A 23,580-nucleotide genomic window follows, 5' to 3' on the forward strand; every position below is an offset into this window, starting at 1 on the left:
CGAAGGGAAGAATAGTGGAGAGGGACCCAGTCCTGCAGGACATCGGGACAGGTTGGGGGAGTTTGAAGTTTACTCTAAAATTCACTGGCTGGGGGCGCCTGGGTGGCTCAGTCGGTTAGGTGGCTGCCTTCGGCTCAGGTCATGATCCTGGGGTCCTGGGACTGAGCCCCACGTCCAGCTCCCTGGTCAGCGGAGGGCCTGCTTCTCCCTCTCCCTCTGCCTGCCACTGTGCCTGCTTGTGCTCTCTCTCTGTCGAATAAATAAATAAATAAAATCTTTAAAAAAAATAAAATTCTTTGGCTGTGTGAAATGATCTCATGTTCTGTTTTAAAAGGCTTGTGTTGAATATAATATTCAAGGTCAAGAGCTATGCGATATCTAACAAAGAATTAATATCTAACATAAATAAAGAGCTCCTACAAATCAGTGTATTTTTTAAAAGATCAAAGCTTGATTTTTATAGATAACAGGTGTGAGAGGACTCCCAGACACCGGTGGACATCTGTGAAGCAGGCCGTGGAATCCCTGATCCTAAGGCTCAGAGAAGAGGTCTGGTCTGTAGAGATAAATTTGACAACTGTTGGCATTACTGTGATCAAAGCCACAGGCGTGGATGAAATTGTCTATGGGAGGACCGCAGAGTGAGAGGAAAAGCGAGCCAGCGCAGGACCGGTTTCTTAGTAACCCCGAATCATTGGTAGTTATAAAGGGGTTGGACGGAGAAGGCGTGGCTGGAGAAGGAAGAAAGAAACTCCGAGTTTGGTGTCCTGGAAGCCCAGAGAGGACTTAGTTTCAGGGAGGAAGTTGTTGGTAGTGCATTTCAGTGGGTGGCTTGGTCCTCCTGGGGCAGGAAGCTGAATGGATGGAATAGTGAGTGAAGGGTTCAGTCTTCTTTGCTTACATTTGGTTTTGGAGGGGAGCAGAGAAATAGGGTATTGACTGATCAGAAAAGAGAGCTCAAGGAGGGGGGTTTATACAAGGTTGGGTGGTTCTAGGACTTGTAGGGGATGGTTTGGCTCAGTCTTTTTCTTTATGCTGTGGTGATAAGTCTGGTCACTCTAGTTGCAGAAGGGGGGCAGAGGGGCAGTCAGAGGGAGGCAGGCCTGAGCAAGGCGCAGGATGCAGAGTTCGCCGGATCTGGGTACAGGATGGGAAGGGGGTGGTTTTAAGTAAGGAGAACAAGCATGGCGGGGGTGGCTCCTTCAGACAGCGCCCCTTAATCTGCATGTCACCGAGGGAGGCACTCCCTTTTGCTCCTGCGCCCTGTGCCGTTCTCAGAAGTTGGCAGGAAAGTATTACTCAATCCCCTCAAATCCCCTCAACAGTGCATCACAGTAAATAGATATGTACCGATGTACTTGCCTTATTTAAACAGGCAAATAAAATACCTTCAGAGCTTATTAGAATACATTCCTTTTCCAGGGAGCTGTGACTCGCGTGTATTGTAGGAATAACTTAATTACCAGTGAAGTGAAGTCGCGAAGCTACTCTTACGCTGGATTGGAGTGTTGGTGTGCAGAAATCTGGGTTGAATCCTGAGTTTTAGGATGATCTCAAGTGTGCTTGTTTTCTTGTTTGTATGTGCTTGTGTGAGTAACACAAAGAACAGTAGTTGGACTTGGATGTGAAGGACGTGCAGACAGTGGGAATGCTAGTATGCTCTGTAGTGTCAATTAAAAAATACGTAGCTATGTGTGTCAACATTGATACTGATGTAAGCCTCGTGTGTCATCTATTCACTATTGATCTTGTTCTCCTAAAAAACTTCAGCAAGCCACTTTCTTTGTGCATGATGGATCCTATTGTTAAGACTGTTCTTGCAGAGTTTAACGAGAGAGATTGGCATTTTACCACTATATAACATGTGATCAGTTTTATAATAATGCGAGGAATCAGCAATAGAAGCTAAAAATGAATTGGATTCCCATCATGGTTTACCTTAGGAATTATTTTCCATAAGGTAGATTTTCTTTTTTGGTACCAGTTTGTCCGTGTTGAAGAGGTGATCATTAGCATTAATTAGCATTAATATCCAACGTAGGGAGAGGCAGTTAAGGGATTAGAAAGCTAAAAAGTATCCTCACACTCTGGAAGAAATTTTCCTTCTGATTGTAATTGCTGAAATTAATAAAATATTAACCATGTGGTTTTTATACCCATGGCTGTCGTTTCATATCCGTGATCTGATGTACAGTTTTATCAAAAGTTAAATTTGGATTGTCAGAAATTTGTTCATGTATAATTAAAGCGTTGTTTTACAATATTTCAGATACGTTCTTCTAAAAGAAGACTGAGTATGTTTATATAAACATTTGTGTGAAAGAGGGAGCGATGGAGAGCATTATCAAAGAATACTTCACTTTTCACCAGGGTCAGTACCTTGCCACCAGAGTAATAACAGCAGGGAGACCTTTTCTCATTTAATGCTTACAACCGCCCAATGAAGTTGTCCCCATGAAAAGTCACGTATGACCCCGTAAGACTCTAATTTCAACACAGAGGAACTCTCCTGCTCTCATCCCAATATTGAGGAAAATTCTGAGCAATGTGTAGAATATTAAGTAGCAGAGGGCTTTCTTGTTAAGAGTCTGTGTACATACCGACCAAGGTTTTAATGATTATAATGGTCTAAATATTCCGTGTTTTAGTGATGTAGACTATTCTCACTCATTGTTTCTATTTCAGCTGAAAGTCATCACTCTCTCTTGGTTCCTTCCAACCGTTCTTAGATTGTGTTTTTGTGAAATCCTGATCCTCAGAGCAAATAATCATACTCCTTTTCGTAATGTTCAAGTACATTTATATAACTGAAAGAGTCCTGGAAGGTTGAATTGAGACTTTTCCTCCAGTCTATAGATGGCGAGCACTAAGGAGTGTGTGTGTGTATCTGTGTGTAAAGATAATTTTTGCGGCATTTTTCACAAGTTAACATCTTCATCTACATTGTATTTATTACTGAAGATAGGGATGTTTTAATCTGTATGTGGTCCATTGTACACGGTAGGAGTTTATCAATCCTGTTGACCCGTTGAGTCATTTTGCGATCTGTCTTTTCTGTTTGTGGGAACAATTTAATTTGAACCTGTATGAAAAATTAATGTGGATACTTTCCTTTAAAAACCTCTGAGGGAAAGAACTTTATAGTGTTTTATTCTTAATAGTAAGTGTAAGCGCTTCCATTTATAATTCAGGATTCACTGTTGCCACTTCTTTTCTTTAGCGAAGTCAGTGTTAAAGAATAGTTTCCCGGTAAGTCAAAGACTGCTGCCTGACATTGTATTGTAAAGCCCAGTTCTGTTGTGAGCCAGGAGTTTCTGTGGATGGAGCACTCCTACTTACCTCTTCTTCCTCCAGAGGCCACATTAAAATGATAGTAAAGGAATAAAAAATATCTAAACCAACAACAGAAAGAATTGAAGAGAGACCAGTACAGAAAAGAAATTTCAAAAATGTTCCTGCAGCTTGAAAGCTCATGAAGGATTGGTGACTGCCAAAGCTTGGTGGGGACCACTGCAACCCCACACTTGGTGGGGGGAGTACCTTGGAGCCCCTGCAGTGCTGGCTGGGTGGGAGTCCCAGGTGGGGCTGGGAATGGCAGGGTTTAATGGGGTGCCTTTGGTCAGAACACTTCCCAGACTCTATGTCCCCCACCCTATTGGGACAACAGAGGACTAGAGACCATGCGTATCCTTCGGGTTCATCGCTAAAGAAATGGACGAACTGCCTGGGGAGAACAGGAGAGGCTAGTTGGAGGTTTGCTTCCCAGATGGGAGTTACCTAACGCTCACTCTGAGCCACAAGCGCCTGCTCCGGGACAAAGTCTCCCGTTCTGGTTTTCTGTGGTCTCCAGTTGAAGTGTGATGCATGACCACGGGCCACCAGACACCCCAGGAGAGCCTCTGATAGAGAGAAGGAGGGAGATAAACCACAAATCACCCCCCAAGTCAGAGGATGCAGGGCATGCAGGAGGAGAAAATCCTCTGGTCTCTGTATCGAGAGGTTTTGAAAATGGCAGAAAAAGCTCTAGACGAAGGGAACAACCAAAGAGCAAGACAGAACCAAAAATATGACCCGACAAAATAAATTCAAAGAAACTTTGGTTTAAAGCGAGTCGAGAAAATTGCCATGAAGAACAAAAAAGTCTCCGTGTGTTTGGAGTCTTAAGATACAGGAATGCTTGGCTTTTCCTTTACCTAGAGTAGGTCTGAGTGAAAGTGGCTCACTGCCTGTTGTAATTATTCTCACCGTCTTTTCTGGTGAGTGGAAAGGCCTGACGTAGCCTGTCTTCCCCGTGGACCTGTCTTCTCAACCTGGTGACACGGACAGAGAGGAGAGGAGTATGTCCCTCTGACTTCAGCCCGGGTCTCAGTGTGCAGGATCCACCTGAATGGGCAGCTCTGATGGGCAGCTTTGTACCACAGAGCAGTGTCCAAAGCAGATGGCCTCCTTGAGAACTAAGGAATTCTCTGTGTTTGCGTGTGCTTGATGGGCCTGGAAGTCCAGCATGACTGGTGTTTTCCCAAATCCTGAAAAAAAAATGATGATGATCTTCTACCTTTTATTTGGAACCATTTTTTTTTTTAAAGTAATCTCTACACCCAGCGTGGGGCTCGAACTCATGACTCAGAGATCAAGAGTGACATGTTCTAAGGACTGAGCCAGCCAGGCACCCCTCTTTGGAACCCTTTTTATAGATAGCTCTGTAATCCCCGGAATGCTGTTGTGGGATTTGGGGGCTATCTCTGAATGTCTTTGCAAAAAAGCATGGGTGTGTGTGTGTTTTCTTTTTCTGAAACTCATGTTCATGATTGCTTCCTTCAGTGAGAGGGGGGTTCCTCCCCAAAACGAGGTGTTAAAATAGGAATGTAACTTGGATTTTTTAAAAAGCAAAGTTGAATAAAGTATATATATTATCTATGCTAAGTTTATATAGTATTAAAACTGAATAGGACCTTGAAAATGACATGTTCATGACAAGGTTGTACAAAGATCCTGATTTTATTCTTCTTACGAATAAAGAATGTTCGTACGAGGGACACCTGGGTGTCTCAGTCGGTTAAGCGTCTGCCTTCTGTTCAGGTCATGATCCCAGGGTCCTGGGATCGAGTCCCACATTGGGCTCATTGCTCAGCAGGGAGCCTGCTTCTCCCTCTGCCGGCTGCTCCCCCTGCTTGTGCTATCTCTCTCTCTCTGTCTCTCTAACAAATAAATAAAGAAAATCTTTAAAAAAAAAGAATCTTATGAACTCTCAGGAGTATGTCTGTATAAGTTAAAAACATGGGGAAGTGATTTCAATGTTATGGACAAACTTTTATCCATCTACTTTGTTTTCATTTTAATCATTCCTTTCTTGCTGTAGAGTTCGCATTCGATGTTATTGGGTGTGTGGTATGTTGTAGGTCTTCTGAAATTTAATGTGTGGATCATCTGATGGAAAAGATAATGACCGTGGGGCAAGGAATTTTTATCCTATTTGAGAAAGATAGTTCTTACATCCATCCTAGTTGATTTTGAGTCTTTGAAGAGAGATGTTCTGTAGTAAATGAAAATTTGTAGTCTTAGAATTTCTAATTAGAAACTTATGTGGACCCCCAGGAGAGTACAGATCAGCTTCTATTGCAATGAATTCTGAGGAATTTCTAAGCAATTTTTATTATACTAAAATTTAACTGAATTCAGTATTACTTAAAATAAGTCCATTGAGAATTGTAGACTTGTTAGGCATAGTTTTATATATATATGGCAGTATTTTCTGCAATAGATTTTAATTTGAACATTTAGAGTTTTGAGAACTAAATGTTGACTGAAACAGTTTTTCTTTTAAAAGTCACGGTATTTGGGACACCTGGGTGGCTCAGGCAGGTCATGATCTGCCTTCAGCCAGGTCATGATCCCCGGGGTTCCCTGCTCAGCGGGGAGCCTGCTTCTCCCTCTGCCTCCCACTCCCCCTGCTTGTGCTCTCTCTCTCTGTCAAATAAATAAAATCTTAAAAAAAGTAACAGTATTCCTGAGAACTATTCCCTTTCTACTTCTTAATCAAAAGACAGTGTTGGTCTGTCTTTACAGCTAAGATACATTTTTTCAGGGAGAGTAATTTGTCTAGATATTCTGTGGCGCGTAAAAGATTGCTTCAGAGCTTCGTGTAGAGACACTAATGGATAGTTACAGGGCCTCTGGACTGGAGGGCTCACAAAGTATAAATTTCAGAAGCATCTCTAGTGTTCTCTTACTGTGACTCAACCCAGTTCAATTTCAACATTGCACGATGTCGTCATAGGGTGATGGCATATTCAAAAATTTTTAATTTAAGTGTTCAGTTTGATTATGTGAATGTTAGAACCAACCCTTAAGTGAACAATTGAACTTTCTTCTTGTAGTGGATATGGACATAAAGTCTTTCGAGTATGGGACCATTTTTCAGTCAACTATGCTGATTGTCATTTTTTGGTAAAGAGATAGGGAATGCATATTTACTGGGTGAAGTTGTATATTGTCTTCATCTTGAAACATTTGGTTAGACAGTCATTTTCATTTTATCTCTGTCATGCCTACAGTTTAAATTACTGATTTATCTGTATGCAAAAGCTTTGAAAATCATAAGATTCCCACGGAAAGGCTCCCTGTAGGATTGATGTTTGCATACTCGAGTTTGAGGCTGGCTCTGACCTTGTTTATTCTCTGAACTTGGGAAAAGTTAGTTAGGAACATCCCCCTCAGAGTACTGTTATGATGATCACAAGACACAGAGTAAGCTTGTAAAGTATAAGGTGAATACGAATTTTAATTCATTTGTCTTGTATGCCATTGCCTTTTGGTCTTCTCAGTAACTGTGGGCACTCATGAGGGCTGTCTCCATCCATTCACCTGCTGTAACAACACCACCACCAAAAACCGCACTCTTCGGGCCTTATAAACAGCAGAAATTTATTTCTCACAGTTCTGGAGGCTGGAAGTTCAAGATAAGGCCCCAGCGGATTCCACTTCCTGGCTCAGAGTTGGTTCCTTCTCCCGGAATTTCATGCGGTGGGAGGGTTGAGGAAGCTCTCCGGGGTCTCATTTATGAGGGCACTAATCCCATCAAGAGGGCTCCACCCACATGACCTCCTCTAAACCTAATTATCTCCCAAGGTTCCCGCCTCCTGATGGAGTCGCATTGAGCATTAGGATTCAGTATGAGTTTGGGGGAACACAAATCATTTAGTACACAGCAAGGGGCTAATTTAGAAATGGGTATAGCATTGAAAAATGACGGCTACACTTTTTAATGACGGAAAGGACACAGTAACAGTTCCTGCCCCAAACATACGCATTACCTCGTGAGTGTGCATGTAGAAAATAAGGAAGATGGTATTTTATTTGAGCAAAAAGTCTAGTGGTAGAAGCTGATGAATGGGTGAGTTGCTGCTTGTTAAGCAGGGCCGGGGTTAGGACACTGTATGGCTGAAAGCTGGACTTTGCGGCTTTGTCTGGATCCCGTTATGTTGCCTGAATTCTTCTACTTTGATTTTGCTCTTGGTCTTACGATCCTTAACGGGCGAGGGAGGGATATTGACTGAGCTGCAGGTTAGTGATCAGAATAGCAGGTGTTGCTACTGTTCCCCCTTCTCTTGGTGATCATGCCGACACACGTTCCCAGTTTCAGTCTGGAATTTGTGGGAAGGAACAATAAATAGTTGGTGAGCTGTGTAATAATTTAATATACACTTATAACAAAACAAGAGCTGCTCCTTATTAATTGCCTGGTATGTGCCCGGTATGGTTACATTTTACTGATGTGTATATCTTCTTTAATCCTCCTAGCAGCCCATAAGCAAAAATGGTGTTAGCACTGTTGCACTGATGAGGAAGGAGTATATGATAAATCGATAAATCAGGTAAATTACTCAAAGTTATAGCCAGTGATGGCAGAGGCCACTGTGGAGCCCAGTTCCCTCTCATGCCATGACTCTGCTTTTCCCTCTACATCATTATAGCCTCGTTGCCTTCTGTGATAACTCTGTTCCTTGAGGCTTGAGCAAGAAATGGTTGCATCATGGCTCTGCAGGACAAAGCAACGTGCAAACCACTCGAGTCTGGAACCTTTCCTGGAGGCTAAGTATGGGATGTGTTCTAGGCCATGCTCACCAGCCTGCTGGCTCTCCACATGATCCACAGAATGGGTGCACGCGAATCTGGGTCATGCTTCTCCGGGGAGCCTGGGATGCTCCAGGAAGGCTCAGGGCCTCTCCTGGGTGTGGACGTCACCTGGTGAAGCCTTTGGAGATCTGTGCTTCGGGGGATGTGCCAGGAATTTACCTGTTTCTCTGGTCTCGGGTTCTAAGCACTTGGAGATTGTTGGCTTCCAACGTCTGAAATTTCTGTCTTCAAAATGTCTCAGATACATCTCTTCCTTGCTCGCGGCATGGTCCCTGTGGTTTGGGGCCCCATCCCTTTTGTCCTTGGAGAGCTGTAGCAGCTTCTTACCTGGGTTTCTCTGCCATTAGCCTCTTTTGTTTCCATTCGAGCCACTCTGCTATTTTCAGATCCGTTTTATGCGGAGATTTCCTGTTGATTAAATGTGCCTGCTTTCTGGGGCTGTCGCTTGGCGTTGTTCCCCAGAGTCCTGTGCTCAGACCGGGCCGCAGTCGGCCGATGACTGTGCTGCCAGCGTCCACTTCCTCCCTCCCTGGCGCACTCTCCTCTGCTGTGTGTCTCAGTCGGATAGTCCCTTCTTCCTCTTCTCCACCTGCAAAATCCTTCTGTGTAATTCAGAGCCTGCTGCTATTTTTCCACCTGGAAACTGCCCTCTGACTTTTGTCCCTCGCTGATCTCTTCCTTCTTGGAACCCCTCCTCCCACCCCCGAATTCTGTGCTTTATGATATCTTCTTTTTACTCACGGAACTTTCTGAGTAGATTCTCATTAAAACTTCAGGGCCCCCTATTCTTTAATGTCTGATGCCCAGCAAAATCGGTAGGCGTAAAGTCACCCGTTGTGGACAGATTTCTTGTCGCCGTGTTAACTCTTCACCGCAGTGCTTAAAATGAAGAAAACTATCGAAATAACACACGTGTACAGAAAAGTGCTGATTTTAAACTTAACCTGATACTCCCCTGCTGTGCTGAAGTGTTTTGTTTTGTTTTCTTCTTCTTTTTTTTTGTCTCGCCAGCAATCAAAGAGAAGTACACAGACTGGACAGAATTCCTCATTCGTGATTTGACTGGCTCCCGGACGGCACCTGCCAACCTCCTGGAAGGTGTATGTATTGTTGTTATTCAGCTATTCTGTGTCTGAAGCCTCACGGTTACATGAGCACCTTTGCCTATATCCTTCGGCAGGTGCACGCGTACATGTGGATATATCTATCCAGAGAGCCTAACTTCCTGACTTCAGTTTTTTTCCTGAATTGTTTAGGTTAACGATTCTCATAGCACCGGAGTGTCTTCACCTGTGGTCAGCTTCAGTCTGAAGCCTAACTGAAGCCTAACTTCAGTTTTTTTCCTGAATTGTTTAGGTTAACGATTCTCATAGCACCGAAGTGTCTTCACCTGTGGTATAATCAATAAGTGGAAAATTGGCTCCTGTGTGAACACATTTTTAAGTAATACTGTGTTAGGATATCTTTCCACTATCCTATACATGTAAGCCTCTGTCCTATATTTGCGGATATAAATAAAATCCTGGAGAAGACCTGTTTTGTAGAGGTGACCACAAAGCATATTTGTGTTCTCTTATATAGTCTTGGAGCATGTTGATAAATGGTTCCATGGACTATTCCATTCTGGATGCATAACCTCACGCTAACAACACACATGTGTTGAGTAATAATCGAATTAGCGTCCCTTATGAAAACAAGAGGAGAACTGGCTAATCATATTTCAGTGTGGTTAAGGTGTGCTTAAGGTACCAAAGAAAAAACAGCTTAATCTGCCATCTTGATAGTTCATTTGACACTAATTTTATGATAAAGCATTTTAATATTTACTATATATAATAGAACAGAAGGAGCACTGTACTGTTGTAAGTAATCATGGAGTTACCAAATCTGTTTGAGGAATGCTCCCCCCAAAAAAAGGGGAAACATAGTAAATAACAGGAATATGATGTGGATTGTGACGGTATGATTATTCTCTTAACATTAACTATGAATTTGGCATTGACTTTTGGAACACTACTGTCTGATAAACAGTTATCCGGTTTTATTCTGTGAAGATTTTGCCTGGTGTATTTGCTTATCTTAATGGCTCTTAATTTGTTTGGGTAACAAATCAAAATGATGATTCTTCACCCTTTCAGAAGGACACAATGTCTTACTCTGTTCATTTTTTGTTTTAACATATTTGCCTACAAGGCTGACTGAACAATCACCCTTTTCACGTGCTAACGTGCTGAGAAGGTTTCTTATACGGGCAGTAATTATATATATATATATACATTTTCTAAACCAACTATGGATCAAGTGTAGAAATAACTTTACATAATTGTCTAATGTAGCTGATCGTTAATGTGTATTATACATGTCATTGACACGTATTCATGCTTTGCCCAAAGTATGAGAGAGTCTTAATCATTAGTGTGGTAGACATTATAAGATGAATGTCTGTTGAGTCATGGGGTAAGTTGATAGCCCCATAGTCTATGGGAAAATAGACATTTAGCTACCACGTATTTTCTAGCAGGAGGCCAATTTGGTGTAACTCTTCTTAAAAGCATGCTTATTTCTAACAAATGCAGTTTTATCTGGGAAGGGTGATTTGTTTGGTGAGAATTGAGAACAAACTGTTATGTTCTGTTTCCTTGTGATTCTTGTTGTTGGACAGAGGGCTGGGTGGGGTGAACGTGTGTGTGGAACAGGATGGGGGTGGAGGGAAACACCAGACTGTTTGCCAGTAGCTTGGATGATGGTGTGAAAAAATATTATCTTCTGCTGTCATCTGTTTCCATGAGAACCTTAAAATAAAGTTTAAAATAAGGAGTTTTGCTTCTGTTTAAACAGCCTCTGCGAGGGAAAGGCCCTATAGACCTCATTACAGTTGATTCCTTAATAGAACTTCAGGATTCTCAGAGCCCTTTTCAGTACTGGATAGTTAGTGTGATTGAAAATGTTGGAGGAAGATTACGCCTTCGCTATGTGGGATTGGAGGACACTGAATCCTATGACCAGTGGTTGTTTTACTTGGATTACAGACTTCGACCAGTTGGTTGGTGTCAAGAGAATAAATACAGAATGGACCCACCTTCAGGTAAGGGCCAAAGCTTTTGCTGCTGCAAAGTATTTTGGTAAAAGATGGGATATTTTCCTGGATGTGTCTCTGGAGAGTTTGTTAGCTCCGTGGTATCATTTACACATGTGTAGGTGAATATGAAGCATTTTAACTTCAGAATACTCTTCTATGGGAAATAGAACTCAAGACCTCAGTAAATAGTGTTCTAAAGGGAGAAGGCCATAGAGGCTGTGCTGAAGTTGATCTCATTCCTTTGGAATCACTGATTCACAAATGAAAGACACCATGGACTGGGACTTGGTCATATTCAACCTTTTTCTTTAGGAATTTTGACAGTCTTGGAAGTAGGTTCCAAAATCTCTCTCTGCCCATACATCCTCCATTCATCCACCCCCCATCCATTCATTTATCCATCTGTCTCCCTTCATCCATATCCCTCCCTCCGTCCGTCCATCCATCCACCCATCCACTTACCCACCTATACATCTACTCACCCTCCAGCCTCCCAGCCTCCCACCTGTTTGCCCCCCATCTCCTTCATCCATCCATCCATCCATCCATCCATCCATCCATCCATCCATCCATCCGACTGTCCAAACAAATGCTATTATATAATCTGTCTTGACCTGGAAATAGCAAAGAGGAAATCATACTTTTTTTTTCTGGCATGTCATGGATTTTATTTAGCTCCAAATGCCCTGTCAAATGACTTTCTACAGACTTAATTGGATAGAAGAATGCATTATGCTTCCTGATGTGTACCTCACTGGGCAAAAATCTCCCTGTTCACAAACTAACCATTCTTGAGTGTTTCCTGTGTGCCAGGTGATTTTACATCTGCTGTGTTGTTTGTTTTGATTACAAAAAGTGCTCCATGTTTGGTGTGAATATTTCCTTTTCCAGCAGAGAAAATTTGAGACTGAGGTTAAGCTACTTGTCCAAGGTCATCTAGCTTGGAGAGAGGGGCTATACTATAGTTCAAATTCCTAGGCCCTTTGCTCATTTCTTCCCATCCCCCTGCTGCCCATACTAGACTTACCAACCTTTTGATGGGTATCTTCAGAACAAAAAATGTTGGATCCTTATGGAATTAAAGACATCAAGGTAGAAATAATAATTTCTTCCAGAGATTGCTGGTTTTCATTCTGATCAATTTCACCAGGTATATTGGAAGCGAAGAGCCAAGTCCTTTGTTAAAATTGCCAGAGATTTTTTTTTTTCTCCCCTATTAGTTGCCAGTGCTAGTCTAGAGTACACGAAACCGAAGACTTACATTTTTCCTTTCTGTCACTCAAAGGCTTTAATTGAAAAAAAAAATTTCTTGGTTCTGTATGTCATGGATTTGCATTTGTGTTGAGTTTGACAGGCATATAGACACATAACATGGTATTTTATTAGTAGTATTGTTGTCAACATTTTGAGAAGCAGCCAGGAAATCCATTTCTACCCTGAGTAATTTTGGACTATGATGACAAACAAAGGGCCTGTCAGTGTTGAGAAGAGATCTAAGCTCACATTTGCCTTGGGATTCATAACCTAGTAGGAGAAATTTACTTTGTGTGGGAAGTTGGGTGTTTAAATCTTAGCTTAGTATCTAATTGCTTTATAAATTTTGGGAGATCCCTACATTTGCCAGTGTGAACATTTATAGCAAAGCAAAGGATTATTAGTGGCTTCTTAGGTTCTGTTCAGTGTGCCTTTGCTGTGAAGTCATGGGACTCGTACTCAAAAGCAAGAATGGAAAGTGTCACCATAGAAACTTGGGAAATATTTGCAAAGGAGAGCGCTCTGTCTCTTTTGTAGATAATTTAATGTCTTTATAAGATAAGAATAAATTGTGTTTACTTGTCTTAGTAATTTTCTGGACACGAGTTGTCCATTGCACAGAAGAATTCGTGGGTGTCCCTTAAAGAACTTGGAGAAGGCATTCATCGTTAAGAAGTTATTTTCCCAACACTTAAATTGTTGGCAAGAGAAATTTTGTATGAGAAGAGGAAAATAAAAGGCAAAAGGACCCTCCAAATGTGGCCTTTAGTTCTTCAGATGCAGCAGTTGCAAGATGAAAACTGGATTCTCTTGCCTCATTTAGCAGAACAGCATGCGGGACTGCAATTATTACCTGTGTGTTTTATTATTTTTTTAAAGTTTTTATTTAAATTCTGGTTAGTTGACGTACAGTGTTACATAAGCGTACGATATAATGAGATACAGTGAGTCAGCACTTCCCTCCATCACCCGGTGCTCATCACGACAGGTGCACTTCTTCATCCCCATCACCCGTTTCCCCCACCCCTTACGCATCTCCCCTCTGGTCACCAGCAGCGTGTTCTCTAGCGGGAAGGCTTTGTTTCTTGGTTTGTCTCTCTCTCTCTCTCTCTTTTTCCCTTTGCTCATTTGTTTTGTTTTTTAAATTCCACATATGAGTGAAATCGTGTTATATTTGTCCTTCTCTGACTGACTTGTTACACATAACATTATACTCTCTAGCTCCATTCATGTCATTGCAAATGGCAAAATTTCAACCTTTTTGAGGGCTGAGTAATATTCCGTGGTATATATACACACACCACCGCCTCTTTATCCATTCATCAGTCAGTGGACACTCAGTCTGCTTCCATAATTGGGCTATTATTTACAATAATATATAATAATAATAATATGTAATAATAGTAGTATGTAATAATAATAATATGTGTTACTTTGGGTTTGTGTAAATTAATTTCAAGACCCAGAGTAACTTAAAACTTACATGGTAGTGCTCTTTGCTTAACTGAAATATAGGTGGGAATAAAATTTCAGGCTTGCATAAAGATATTAGCTACTGTTCTTAATCCCGAGTGTTGAGTATTACGTGGTGTGAGAGGGAGATTTGGAGGTGTGGGGGCCCAGGGCAGAGGATAGATGGTTCAGGTGCACCGTGAGAGGAAGCCGTGCGACCCCCCCAGCCTCCCTTCCCGCTGAACTGTGTGTCCCCATGGACTGCCATCATCGCGAAAATGAACCACTTGATCCTCTCTACTTTTTAAAGGGCACGATCTTTCTCAACTGTTCAGTACCAAGAAAGGTAGAAATAGGAAATAGAAAGTAGCTAGTTTTCAGAACCTCCAGGAAAAGGGGCTCCTTTGATGTTGTCCACCAGAGTAGCTTACAGTCACTGTGCCTTTTCATTTCTGGCCCGAGTCGGAGAACACAGGTCAGGGCTTTGCACCCTGGCCTGTCCAGGGGTCATGTAGGTGCCGGCGGAGTAGGTCGAATGCAGCTTCCGTGAAGAATGGGTGAGCGGGCAGGGAGTGGTGAAATGCCAGGTGATCAACGAAGGGCGGCAGTAGCTAAAGTCCTTAGTGGTTCAGGCTTTATCAAGAAGTGTACAATATAGTAATTCAGCATTTCCCTCCATCACTTCTTCATCCCCATCACCTGTTTTCCCCCACCCCCACCCACCTCCCCTCTGGTGACCAGCAATGCATTCTCTAGAGTGAAGACTCTGGTTTTTGTTTTTTGTGCTTTTGGTTTTTTAATTTGTTTTTCATTTTGTTTGTTTGTTTGGTTTTTGCTTGAGGGACCTTTAATGAAGGCAAGAAATACAATGTGGAGCAAGAACCATGCAGAAGGGCTCTGTTCCAGGCATTTTGCCTTGTCCAAGTAGAATGAAGGCGCCAGGTCAGACTTTGAACTGGCATTATTTCAGGCATTGTTCCAACCCCTTCATCTTAGAGTAGAGTCTGAAGCCTTGAGGTTAATGACTTGGTGGGTCAGGGTCACACCACTGAAACAGAGCTGCAGCTAGAACACTAGCGTCCAAGCTCCCAGCCCAAGTCTCCTTCTCCTCCATTACACTAACACTGGGAGTTGACGGAAGAAAGGGGGAATAGGAAGGGTGATTTTTTTCCATAAATTAAATCAGCTTGAAAAGCCAGGCAGATGTGGGGGAGTCCCTTTCAGCTTCAGTGTTGAATGGAAGGCAAACTGCACTCATTTAGGGACTTTCCGGCACATTGGCCTCCCCTGTGACCCACCGGGGTGCTAAGCATGCCCTGTCCTCGGGGTGCTGTTCTTCTAGATGTAGCATGGCCCACCCCCCTCGCTTTGTTCAGACCTGAGAGGATTTTAGTAGCCACTCCAACTGAACATCTGGGTCTGCATTTTGCTGTCTCCCTAGTGTCTGACCCAGTGCCTGGCACGTAGTAGGTGCTCAGTGAATATTCGTTGAATGAACTGACTAAATGAAAACTTGGGTATGCCTGGAGGGAGGGCAGGAACCAGCCAAGTCTGCCTTCCAGGAGCCAGATAATTGATGGGGCTGTGGATGCCCGTCTGGAGCGGAGGGCCTGGAATGAAGACACCCCCGGAATGTCAGGGGCTCTCCTGTCCTCTCTGCACTGATGTGGGAGGGGAGCTTTTGAAGACAGGGTCAGACCAAGGAGAGATGCTCTGCTATTCAGCACCCGGTATGGCTCCAGGACCTACCCCATGCACAGGAATATGGCCTGTGGGCTTCCTGATCATTTTTGTTCCTCTTGAGGACGCTGGCAGAGTAGGAGAAACATGGACTTGGAGCCAGGGTCCAAGTTAGCTTCTCCTTGCACTTCTGTTCCTCCCTCCAGAGCCCTGGGAAGTGCCTCTACTTTCCTCCTCTGTGAAATGGGGGTAACTGTACATTTGCTGTGCTGCTGAGTGTCACAGTGTACCGCGAGCGATTGGCGTTTTCTGGGTGTTCAGTCTGTAAGCAGAGTTTTATGGTTACATTTGGTTTTCTGAGAAATTTAACTAGGTCGTTGAGGTCAGGAGTGCTTTAGAGATTCCCTCCTGCTTTCATATTTCTGGATGCTCAGAAAGCAACGTGGAGTCTTACACGTTTTTGCAGAAACTAAGGACATGAAACTTTGTGAGGTCTTTCTCGTCTCTAGATGTTTTTCCATATCTATCTATCTATCTATATCTATATATAGATAGATAGATAGATAGATATTGCCTTTGCAATTTTTATGCCAACGTTTCCTTTTCCTTTTTCTTTTCTTTTTTCTTTTTCTTTTAGATAATTCCTGGAGTCGAGAAGCTTGTGAACTATTTCTTAGTCGAGAAACAGCCCCCAAACACTCTTTGTATCAGGTAGCTCAGATGGCCATAAAGAAATGCCAGTGAGTGGGGGGTTCAGACGACACAGATGATTTTTCTCACAGTTCTGGAGACTGGAAGATCCCAGATGAGGGTGTTGGCAGGGTTGAGTTCTGGGGAGAGCCCACATGCTGATTTGTGGATGGTCTCTTCTTTATGTGCACACGGAGAGACCGAGAGCTCTGGGGTCTCTTTTATAAGGGCACTAATCCCATCATGGGGACCCCACCCTTATGATCTCATCTAACCTTGATTACCAACTCTCCCCCCCCACCGAAGGCCCCATCTCCAGATACTATCCTGTTGGGGGTTAAGGCTTCAACATATTACTTGGGGGGAGACACGAACATTTATAGCCTTCCCAACATCTGTTAACAGCCATAGACCAGTCTTTGCTCACTGGTGAGAGAAGGAAGGAGTGGTGGTTGCAGGGTACATGAAGAAGGGGATCACCGCCCCCCCAGGCCTTCATTTAGTGTGAGGCTGTGAGCTGGTGGTCTCACGCCCCTCTCCTGCTTTCTGCAGCTCTCACCTTTGCCAAGAGCCAGCCAAACGCTTGCGCAGAGGGGGATCACCTCATTTTCATGTAGGCTTCTAGTTAAAGATGGATCAGGCCCGATTTTAATTGCTTATTACTTCCCCACAAACAGAAATCGACATGATACACTCTATTAAATTACCTGCAACACAATCATTTTAAGAAAATGGTTTATGTTCTTTTAATGGTGCTATTTATTGTCCATAAACTTGCCGGTGTAACCAAGCAGCTCTCTGGCTAATGAAACACACACACGGAATATTGTTCACTGCTTATTGAAACCATTAGGTGTTTAGCTTTTGCAGGTGGTTGAGCATACTGAAAAAAGTGCATCTGATTTTCACCTTTTAAGAGAAGTGGGCCTTGCCATGGGGTTGCATTCCATATTAGGGCTTTATAGCCTCAGAAAGAAGACAAAGGACCTTAGGATTGTAGGACAGAGACCCAAATCCTGAGGAACCTGGGTTTCTTGGTCGATTCAGGCTGCTACAGAGAATAAATAGTACAGACCTGGTGGCTTCTAAACGGCAGCATGCATTTCTCACACAGTTGTGGAGGCTGGAAACCTGAGATGCAGGCACCCCCAGATGTGCCGTCTGCTGAGGGCCTGGCCTGCTTCCTGGGTCACAGACGGGGGCCTTCTTGCAGTGTCTTCCCGTGGGGGGAGGGGCGAGGGGGCTCTCTGGGCTCTCCTTTGTAAGGACACTCACGAATGCCATTAATGGGGGCTCCCCCCATGACCTCCCAAAGGCCCCACCTCCTAAACATCCCTTTGGGGGTTAGGATTTCAACGTATGACTTTGGGGGGACAGCAACATTCCGCCCGTGGCCCCAGGCTTCTGGTCTGCTGGGAGAGAGATGGCATCAGGAAGGCTGGGGGCTCGACTCTCAGGGATGACGTGGGCCCAGTGGTGCCCTGCCAGGTGCGTGTGGACACAGGTGTCAGGAAGGGCGAGCATCCCTGCGGGGGTCTCTAGGTCACCTGGCTTCGGTTCTGCGAGTCCGGCTCAAACTCTGGCCAGCTGGGCTTCTGCTCTAGGGCTTGCATGGTTTTCTCGCACCATCGTTCTCTTGCCTTCCTCTCTGTCTCAGGGGCTCCCCCGCCCCCAGACCATGGGAGTTCAGGCACCAACACGGTGCACCTTCTGCCTTCTCCACCTTTCCTGTCTTGTCTTTGGCAGTCGCCATCCTTTCTCATGACTTGCTTCTCCTTTTCCTACCATGCCAAGGCTGAACTCCCTGTTCAGCTTCCAGATCCCTGGGAAAATGAATTTGTTCTCGCCTACTCAGGAACCCTAGGCTTCTGTGTGTTTCCATCCTGAGCCCCTCATGACCTCCTGCCCTGGTGTCCTCAGGTCTTTCCCTCCTAGAGCCCTCTGAGTTGCATCTCCTCCACTGGGATTTTGATGCAGTGCCCCTGAGCTGAACCATCTTCCCATCCTCCCGGGACAATTCAGAAGGCTGTGAACTGGTCCCTCTTCCTCCTTTGTGGGACCCCGTGATGCGCGATTTCTCCCTCAACACCTCTGCCCACCTGTGGATGTTGGAGGGACCATTCATCCGTTTTCTGCACAGGTGTTAACTGGGGCCTCACTGTGTTCCCCCGAATATGTCAGAAGCTACTAAGAGGAATCACATCCTATTCTTGTTCTGATATAGAAATGCCTAATTGGAAAAAAAAAAAAAAATTCCTCCAAGGTAGAAGAGTATAAATAAAAGGGTTAAAAGGATTATAGACAATATCCACAGTAGAGCCTCTCTTGTCATTAAAAACCCTTTATGGGACTTTGCGTAACCAACCATGAGTGACAGGGGGCTGTGCCTTGATAACCTGACTCCTTCCGGCAGCATCTCTCTCCCATTATAATTATGGGAGTCTGAAAAGACTCAATAAACTGCTTGAAACACAGGAGCTTCAGGCTCAAGGTGAGTTCAAAAGCTGTGGGCATCGAAATATATGGCTGCGTGCTGGAAAGCAGACATGCAAGAAATTAAAAATATAGCCCCAAAGGTTTAATGTTGCCTTTTAACTGTGCTTAAATTCATATTCATGTCCTGTCTGTCTGTCTGAAATAGCCTGGGTTGATATAGGGAAGGTATAAACATATCTCCTTCAAGTGAGTGCTTCTGCAAATCCTATTTTGATAAGGTCTTAAATCCGTTGAAATCAGATCATAAAATCCCCCTGCAGTCTCAGCAATCGGTGAAAACAGTGCTCAACAAATTTTTTTCTTTCAGTTTTGCATTCAGCCAGCGTAACCTCCGTTCGTAAATCTCTCTGCCCACCCCCCTCCCCCCACCCCACCGCCTGGGGGGGAAATATGGGCAACATGTGGTGTGTTAGCAACATTTCAAGTGTAAATATTAAACTTGGTTGGTAAATTTTAATTTACCTTTTAATAATTTTCTGGCTTACAGGGGCTATTTTTAGTGTACGAGAGCTTAGAGATCTAGTGAAAAATGTGCTGTAATATCTGAAAATGCCAGGCAAGAGTCATTTCTAGTTTAGAAATTTATCCAATAACAAGTTCTTCATCAGTGGATATTACTTCCCAGGTGATGCATGGAATTTGGGGCAGCGGATGACTGAAGATGGTGCTAATGTGATTTATGCCAATAAATTACTTATGGAATGCCCACAGAATGCATGCAAATGTTCCTCGAAGGGCCCTGTGAAGTTTAGTCTTCATTTCTGATTGCAGAGTCTCAAGTTGCTCTTTACCTTGTCAGAAGCTACTAAGAGCTTTTTACTGTCAGAAAATCCCGTTAGCAGGTGGCCTTTTATGGGGCAGGGTGTGAGTTCTTAGGGTCGCTGAGTATGCCGAGTGACTCTGAGAACTTGGCAGATATAAAATTCAAAGGGAGAACCACCCCGCAGAATATTTTAGTCCTTAAACGCTTATGTGGTTTGCTGTTGATACAGAAATCTATCCTTTGAAGATGGCGTCTGAGTGGAAATGTGCTCTGGAAAAATCCCTTACTGATGCCGCACACTTTCCTCTTCCAATGGAAGTATTTAAGGTAAGATGTGGGTTCGTGGCGACTTGTCTGTTCTTCTGCACACTGACCGTTCTCCAGTGAAAAGTTTCTCACAGCCCATCATTTTCCACGCTTGGAAGAGCTACCTGCTCGGCCTGGTCCCATTTGAAATGTTTAAAATGTTACCTATGTGCTTTTGCCCTGTTTTGTCATCTTCACAAATTCCTCATATTACAGGAGCCTGGCTGGAATTCTGTGGCTCTACCGCTTTTCTCCATGTTGTATTATTATAGAATAATAACACCTCGTGTGCGCTCCCTCACCCCTTATGAAAGGAACAGGACACGTAGCAAGTCTATTATTGGTATTTGTTTGGTAAAAATAATAGAAAGTGATGCTCCTCTTGATGGTTCAGTTTCCTGGATGGCCCGAGAAATGTGTGTGAGTATCCGATGGGCAGTAGGTCTGGGGGGTGCTAACAGAAGGGAGGGGGACACACAACTGAAATGGATCACCAGGTTCTCATCACTGTAAAATGATGCCTGATACTTCTACGTAGATGAATAGGAAGCTGTGGGCGATGATCCGTGCGGGCCGGAGGGAGTCCCGAAACGTTCTCTTTCTCTCCCTGGACCCCAAGTCCTTGGGTGGCTCAAACATGGTCACTGTTGGCTGGAGGAACGTGGTTTTCCAGGCCTGAGGGGGCACATTTCTGCCACACATGTCCCCTGAGGAGACCAAAATGCCGATGGCGTGAGGTGCCATGGGCAGCAAGCGTTCAGGGCCTGGGCGCGGGCTTCCTGAATTTCAGTTACCCCGAAGGCCCCCTCAGAATTGGAACCCGTCGTGGCAAATTGTGAACCTTCTCGATCTGCACTTCCCTTCTTGTAGAATTGGACGTAAAAAGATGGCTTTTGAAACTAGGGATGAAATTATGTTCTGAGGTTCTTGGGTAGATGACTTTTACAGTGTTTTGATCTTCCTGTATTAGAACAGCATAGATGGAATCGGCTGCTAGGGGGTAGTGATCGCTGGAAGTAAAACGATGTCTTGGGCATTTTTTTTTTTTTTTTTTTTGCTAACTGATCGAATACTTCTTTTCTCACCTCTACCTCCTTTCTTGCTTTCCTGATAACATCCTCCCTGGAAAAGATAAAAAATAAGAAAGAAACACAGCTTTTGCTTTTCCATAACTTACCTGGCTCCGTGGCCTCTGCGTGTCTCCCCGGGGACCCCGACAGTTGGCGTCCACTCTCTTCACGGTGGCCTTCGTGATATTTTAAGTGTATACACTGGATCATGTCCCTCACTCTTGACAAAATAGGTTTTCTTTTGAAGTACATTCTACACCTGTGAGGAGCTCAAAGCGTAACGGATGAAAGCACGAATAGGCACCTCCAGTCTAGACATGAGAGGTCACGACCAGAGGCATGTCCTTCCCTGACACGCTCTCCTGCCTCTTCGAGGGGACCCGGCACACCCACTTTTGTGGGGATCATTTCGCTGCTTCTCTCTGTAGTGTTACTGCTGGTGTGTGTCTTCCTAAATGTTATGTATTTGCTTCTGACAAGGTAAGAAGCAGGTCTAAGCCTACCTGTTTCAGAAGAGGCCTTTGCCTGGGGCACCGAGCAGGCTTAGTCAGAGGAGGGTGTGACTCTTGATCTGCAGGTTGTGGGTTCGAGCCCCACATTGGGTGTAGAGATTACTTAAAAAGAAAAATCTTTAAAAAAAAAAAAAGAGAGAAGAGGCCTTTTCCTGCTCTTTGGAGGGGAAAAGAGCTGGATGATGTTTGGGCAATAAGCTGGCTTTGCTTTTCCTCAGTTGACAAGAGTCAACGAAGTCATGAGCTGGTCTTAAGAGAATTAGGGTTTATTGTAGTTGAGCCATCTGCCAGAGCTGCAGCTGAACTCCAGGCACTGGACACCCTGAGAAATACGGACAGGAACCAGTTGGTTTATATTTTCTGTTTTTATAGCTTGCTCTGTTCCAGGAACAGGCCCAAGCACTACTCTTCTGTGAAGTGAATGGAATGTTCTCCTCAGCTCCAGGCAGCTGGGCCTAGAGCAGGGACTGGGAACCTGTGTAGTGTTTGGTCAGAATGAGTCAAATACTGTCGGCAGCCTCGGTCTGCCGTGCTTTGGCGTTCTCCCCTCAGGTCATGAAGATGAGGCGACGCTGCAAGCCGTCTTCAAGATGGTGGCCTTCAGTATCCTTCTCGCTTTGAGTGAGAATGTCTTTATTCTGTCTTCATGCTTCACTGATTGGGTAAAGAATTCTAGGCTCACTGTCACTTTTCTCAAGAATTGAGAGGTATCACTCCATTTTCCCCTCCCTTCTCTGGACTCTTGTATTTTCCACCATTGTCCTGCAGTTTCACAGTGGATTGCCATGGTGGACATCTCTTTTCTTCCACAGTGCTGGCCACCTCTGGTGTCTGCAGCTCATGCCTTTAATTTGGGGATGTTTCTTTTTTAAAATGATGTCTTCCACTGTTCTTTTGCTTTCTTGATCTGTGAGTATGTGGACGTGCTATTCCTGGACTGGCTTTTTACTTTTTTTTTTTTTCCCTTTCAGTTCTACTTTTCATTTCCTTGTCTGTTTGTGGCACTTTAAGAAGTTTTCTGAACTTATTTGTGCTGTCCTGTTTTTACGAGCGCTTGTTTGGTGGGTTTTTGCTGAATGCGGTTTACAGCCTCCTCTCCTTGTACCACATGGACGCATGAGTTTATCTTGTTGGAATTACTGTTTTTTGAAAGTCTTCTTTTTTCCCCTGAATAATTTGTTTCCTTCATGTTGGTTTGGTTCCTGACGTTCTTGTTGGAGGCTGAAAATCCTTGGCCGTGGCTCTTGAGTAACAGAGGGGTTAGAAAGCTGAAGGCAGAGGTGATCAGTGTAGGTGACCTTGGAGAGCTACTTCATTGTACGGTGCTGATTTTCCAGGGGGAGTTTTTTGGCTTCCAGCCTGGGGCTCAAAGTCCAGCCGCTGGTGGTGGTGAGTGAGTGGGGCAGAAGAGGGCCGGGGTTTCGGCACCGAGGGCCCAGGTACCTGTACCCGCGGTCCAGGGGCCATCTGTTTCACCCTCTCTGCAGGAGACTGGGGGGACGGTTGATCTTTTGGAGTAGGGAAGGGGACTTCTTCCCTCATCTGTTCCCATTTACCCCCAGTTTTTTTTTTTTTTAAGATTCTGTTTATTTATTTGAGAGACAGAGCACGTGTGAGCACAGGGAGGGGTGGGGGCAGGCTAGAGGGAAGAGAAGAGAATCTCAAGCAGACTCCCCACTGAGCGCCAAGCCCAACTTGGGGATCCATCTCATGACCCTGAGATCATGACTTGAGCTGAAACCAAGGGTCAGATGTTCAACCGTCTGCAACGCCCCCCCCCCCCCAGGCATCCCACATTCGCTCCTAGTTTTAGGCCCATGTGGTATTACTGGTTTCTGAGTCTCCCGAGGATTCTGCAGTTTCCTTGGGTTGGTTCTCAGCTTAGCTGCTGAAGCCTTGGGATTTGGCTCTGTTGATGGTGCTAAATTAGTCACTTCTTGTTGATCTGCATTTTTGCTTTCATACCTTTGTCGCTATTGAGAGGGTTCGTGTCTTAAAAAAAAAAAATTCTTTACTGGAATTTTGGTTAGAGTTTAGGAAGATGTTAAATTAATGTTTTCGTCTGCCATCTGCATCTGGCTCCCCCATGCAAGCGTCGTGCGGCCTGGGACGTAAGTGAAGCCCCCCTGTGTCCTTCCAGGC

The 23,580-nt window shown here is 44.2% G+C and overlaps 1 protein-coding gene across 3 annotated transcripts in view; it reads left to right on the top strand.

Annotated features, from left to right (window-relative positions):
- SFMBT2 (Scm like with four mbt domains 2) overlaps window positions 1-23,580 on the top strand; it is a 230,431-nt gene that overhangs the window by 98,184 nt on the left and 108,667 nt on the right. For all 3 annotated transcript variants that reach the window (XM_088025816.1, XM_088025815.1, XM_028114618.2), the window contains exons 5-7: window positions 9,148-9,236; window positions 10,975-11,221; window positions 19,780-19,877. In XM_088025816.1, the coding sequence (XP_087881942.1) occupies window positions 9,148-9,236; window positions 10,975-11,221; window positions 19,780-19,877 (434 nt within the window). The remainder of the gene's footprint in view (window positions 1-9,147; window positions 9,237-10,974; window positions 11,222-19,779; window positions 19,878-23,580) is intronic.

Source organism: Eumetopias jubatus, unplaced genomic scaffold (assembly GCF_037043125.1).
Source record: "Eumetopias jubatus isolate StellerSeaLion01/CBP00866 unplaced genomic scaffold, mEumJub1_p1.0 scaffold_8, whole genome shotgun sequence".
Classification (NCBI taxonomy): domain Eukaryota; kingdom Metazoa; phylum Chordata; class Mammalia; order Carnivora; family Otariidae; genus Eumetopias; species Eumetopias jubatus.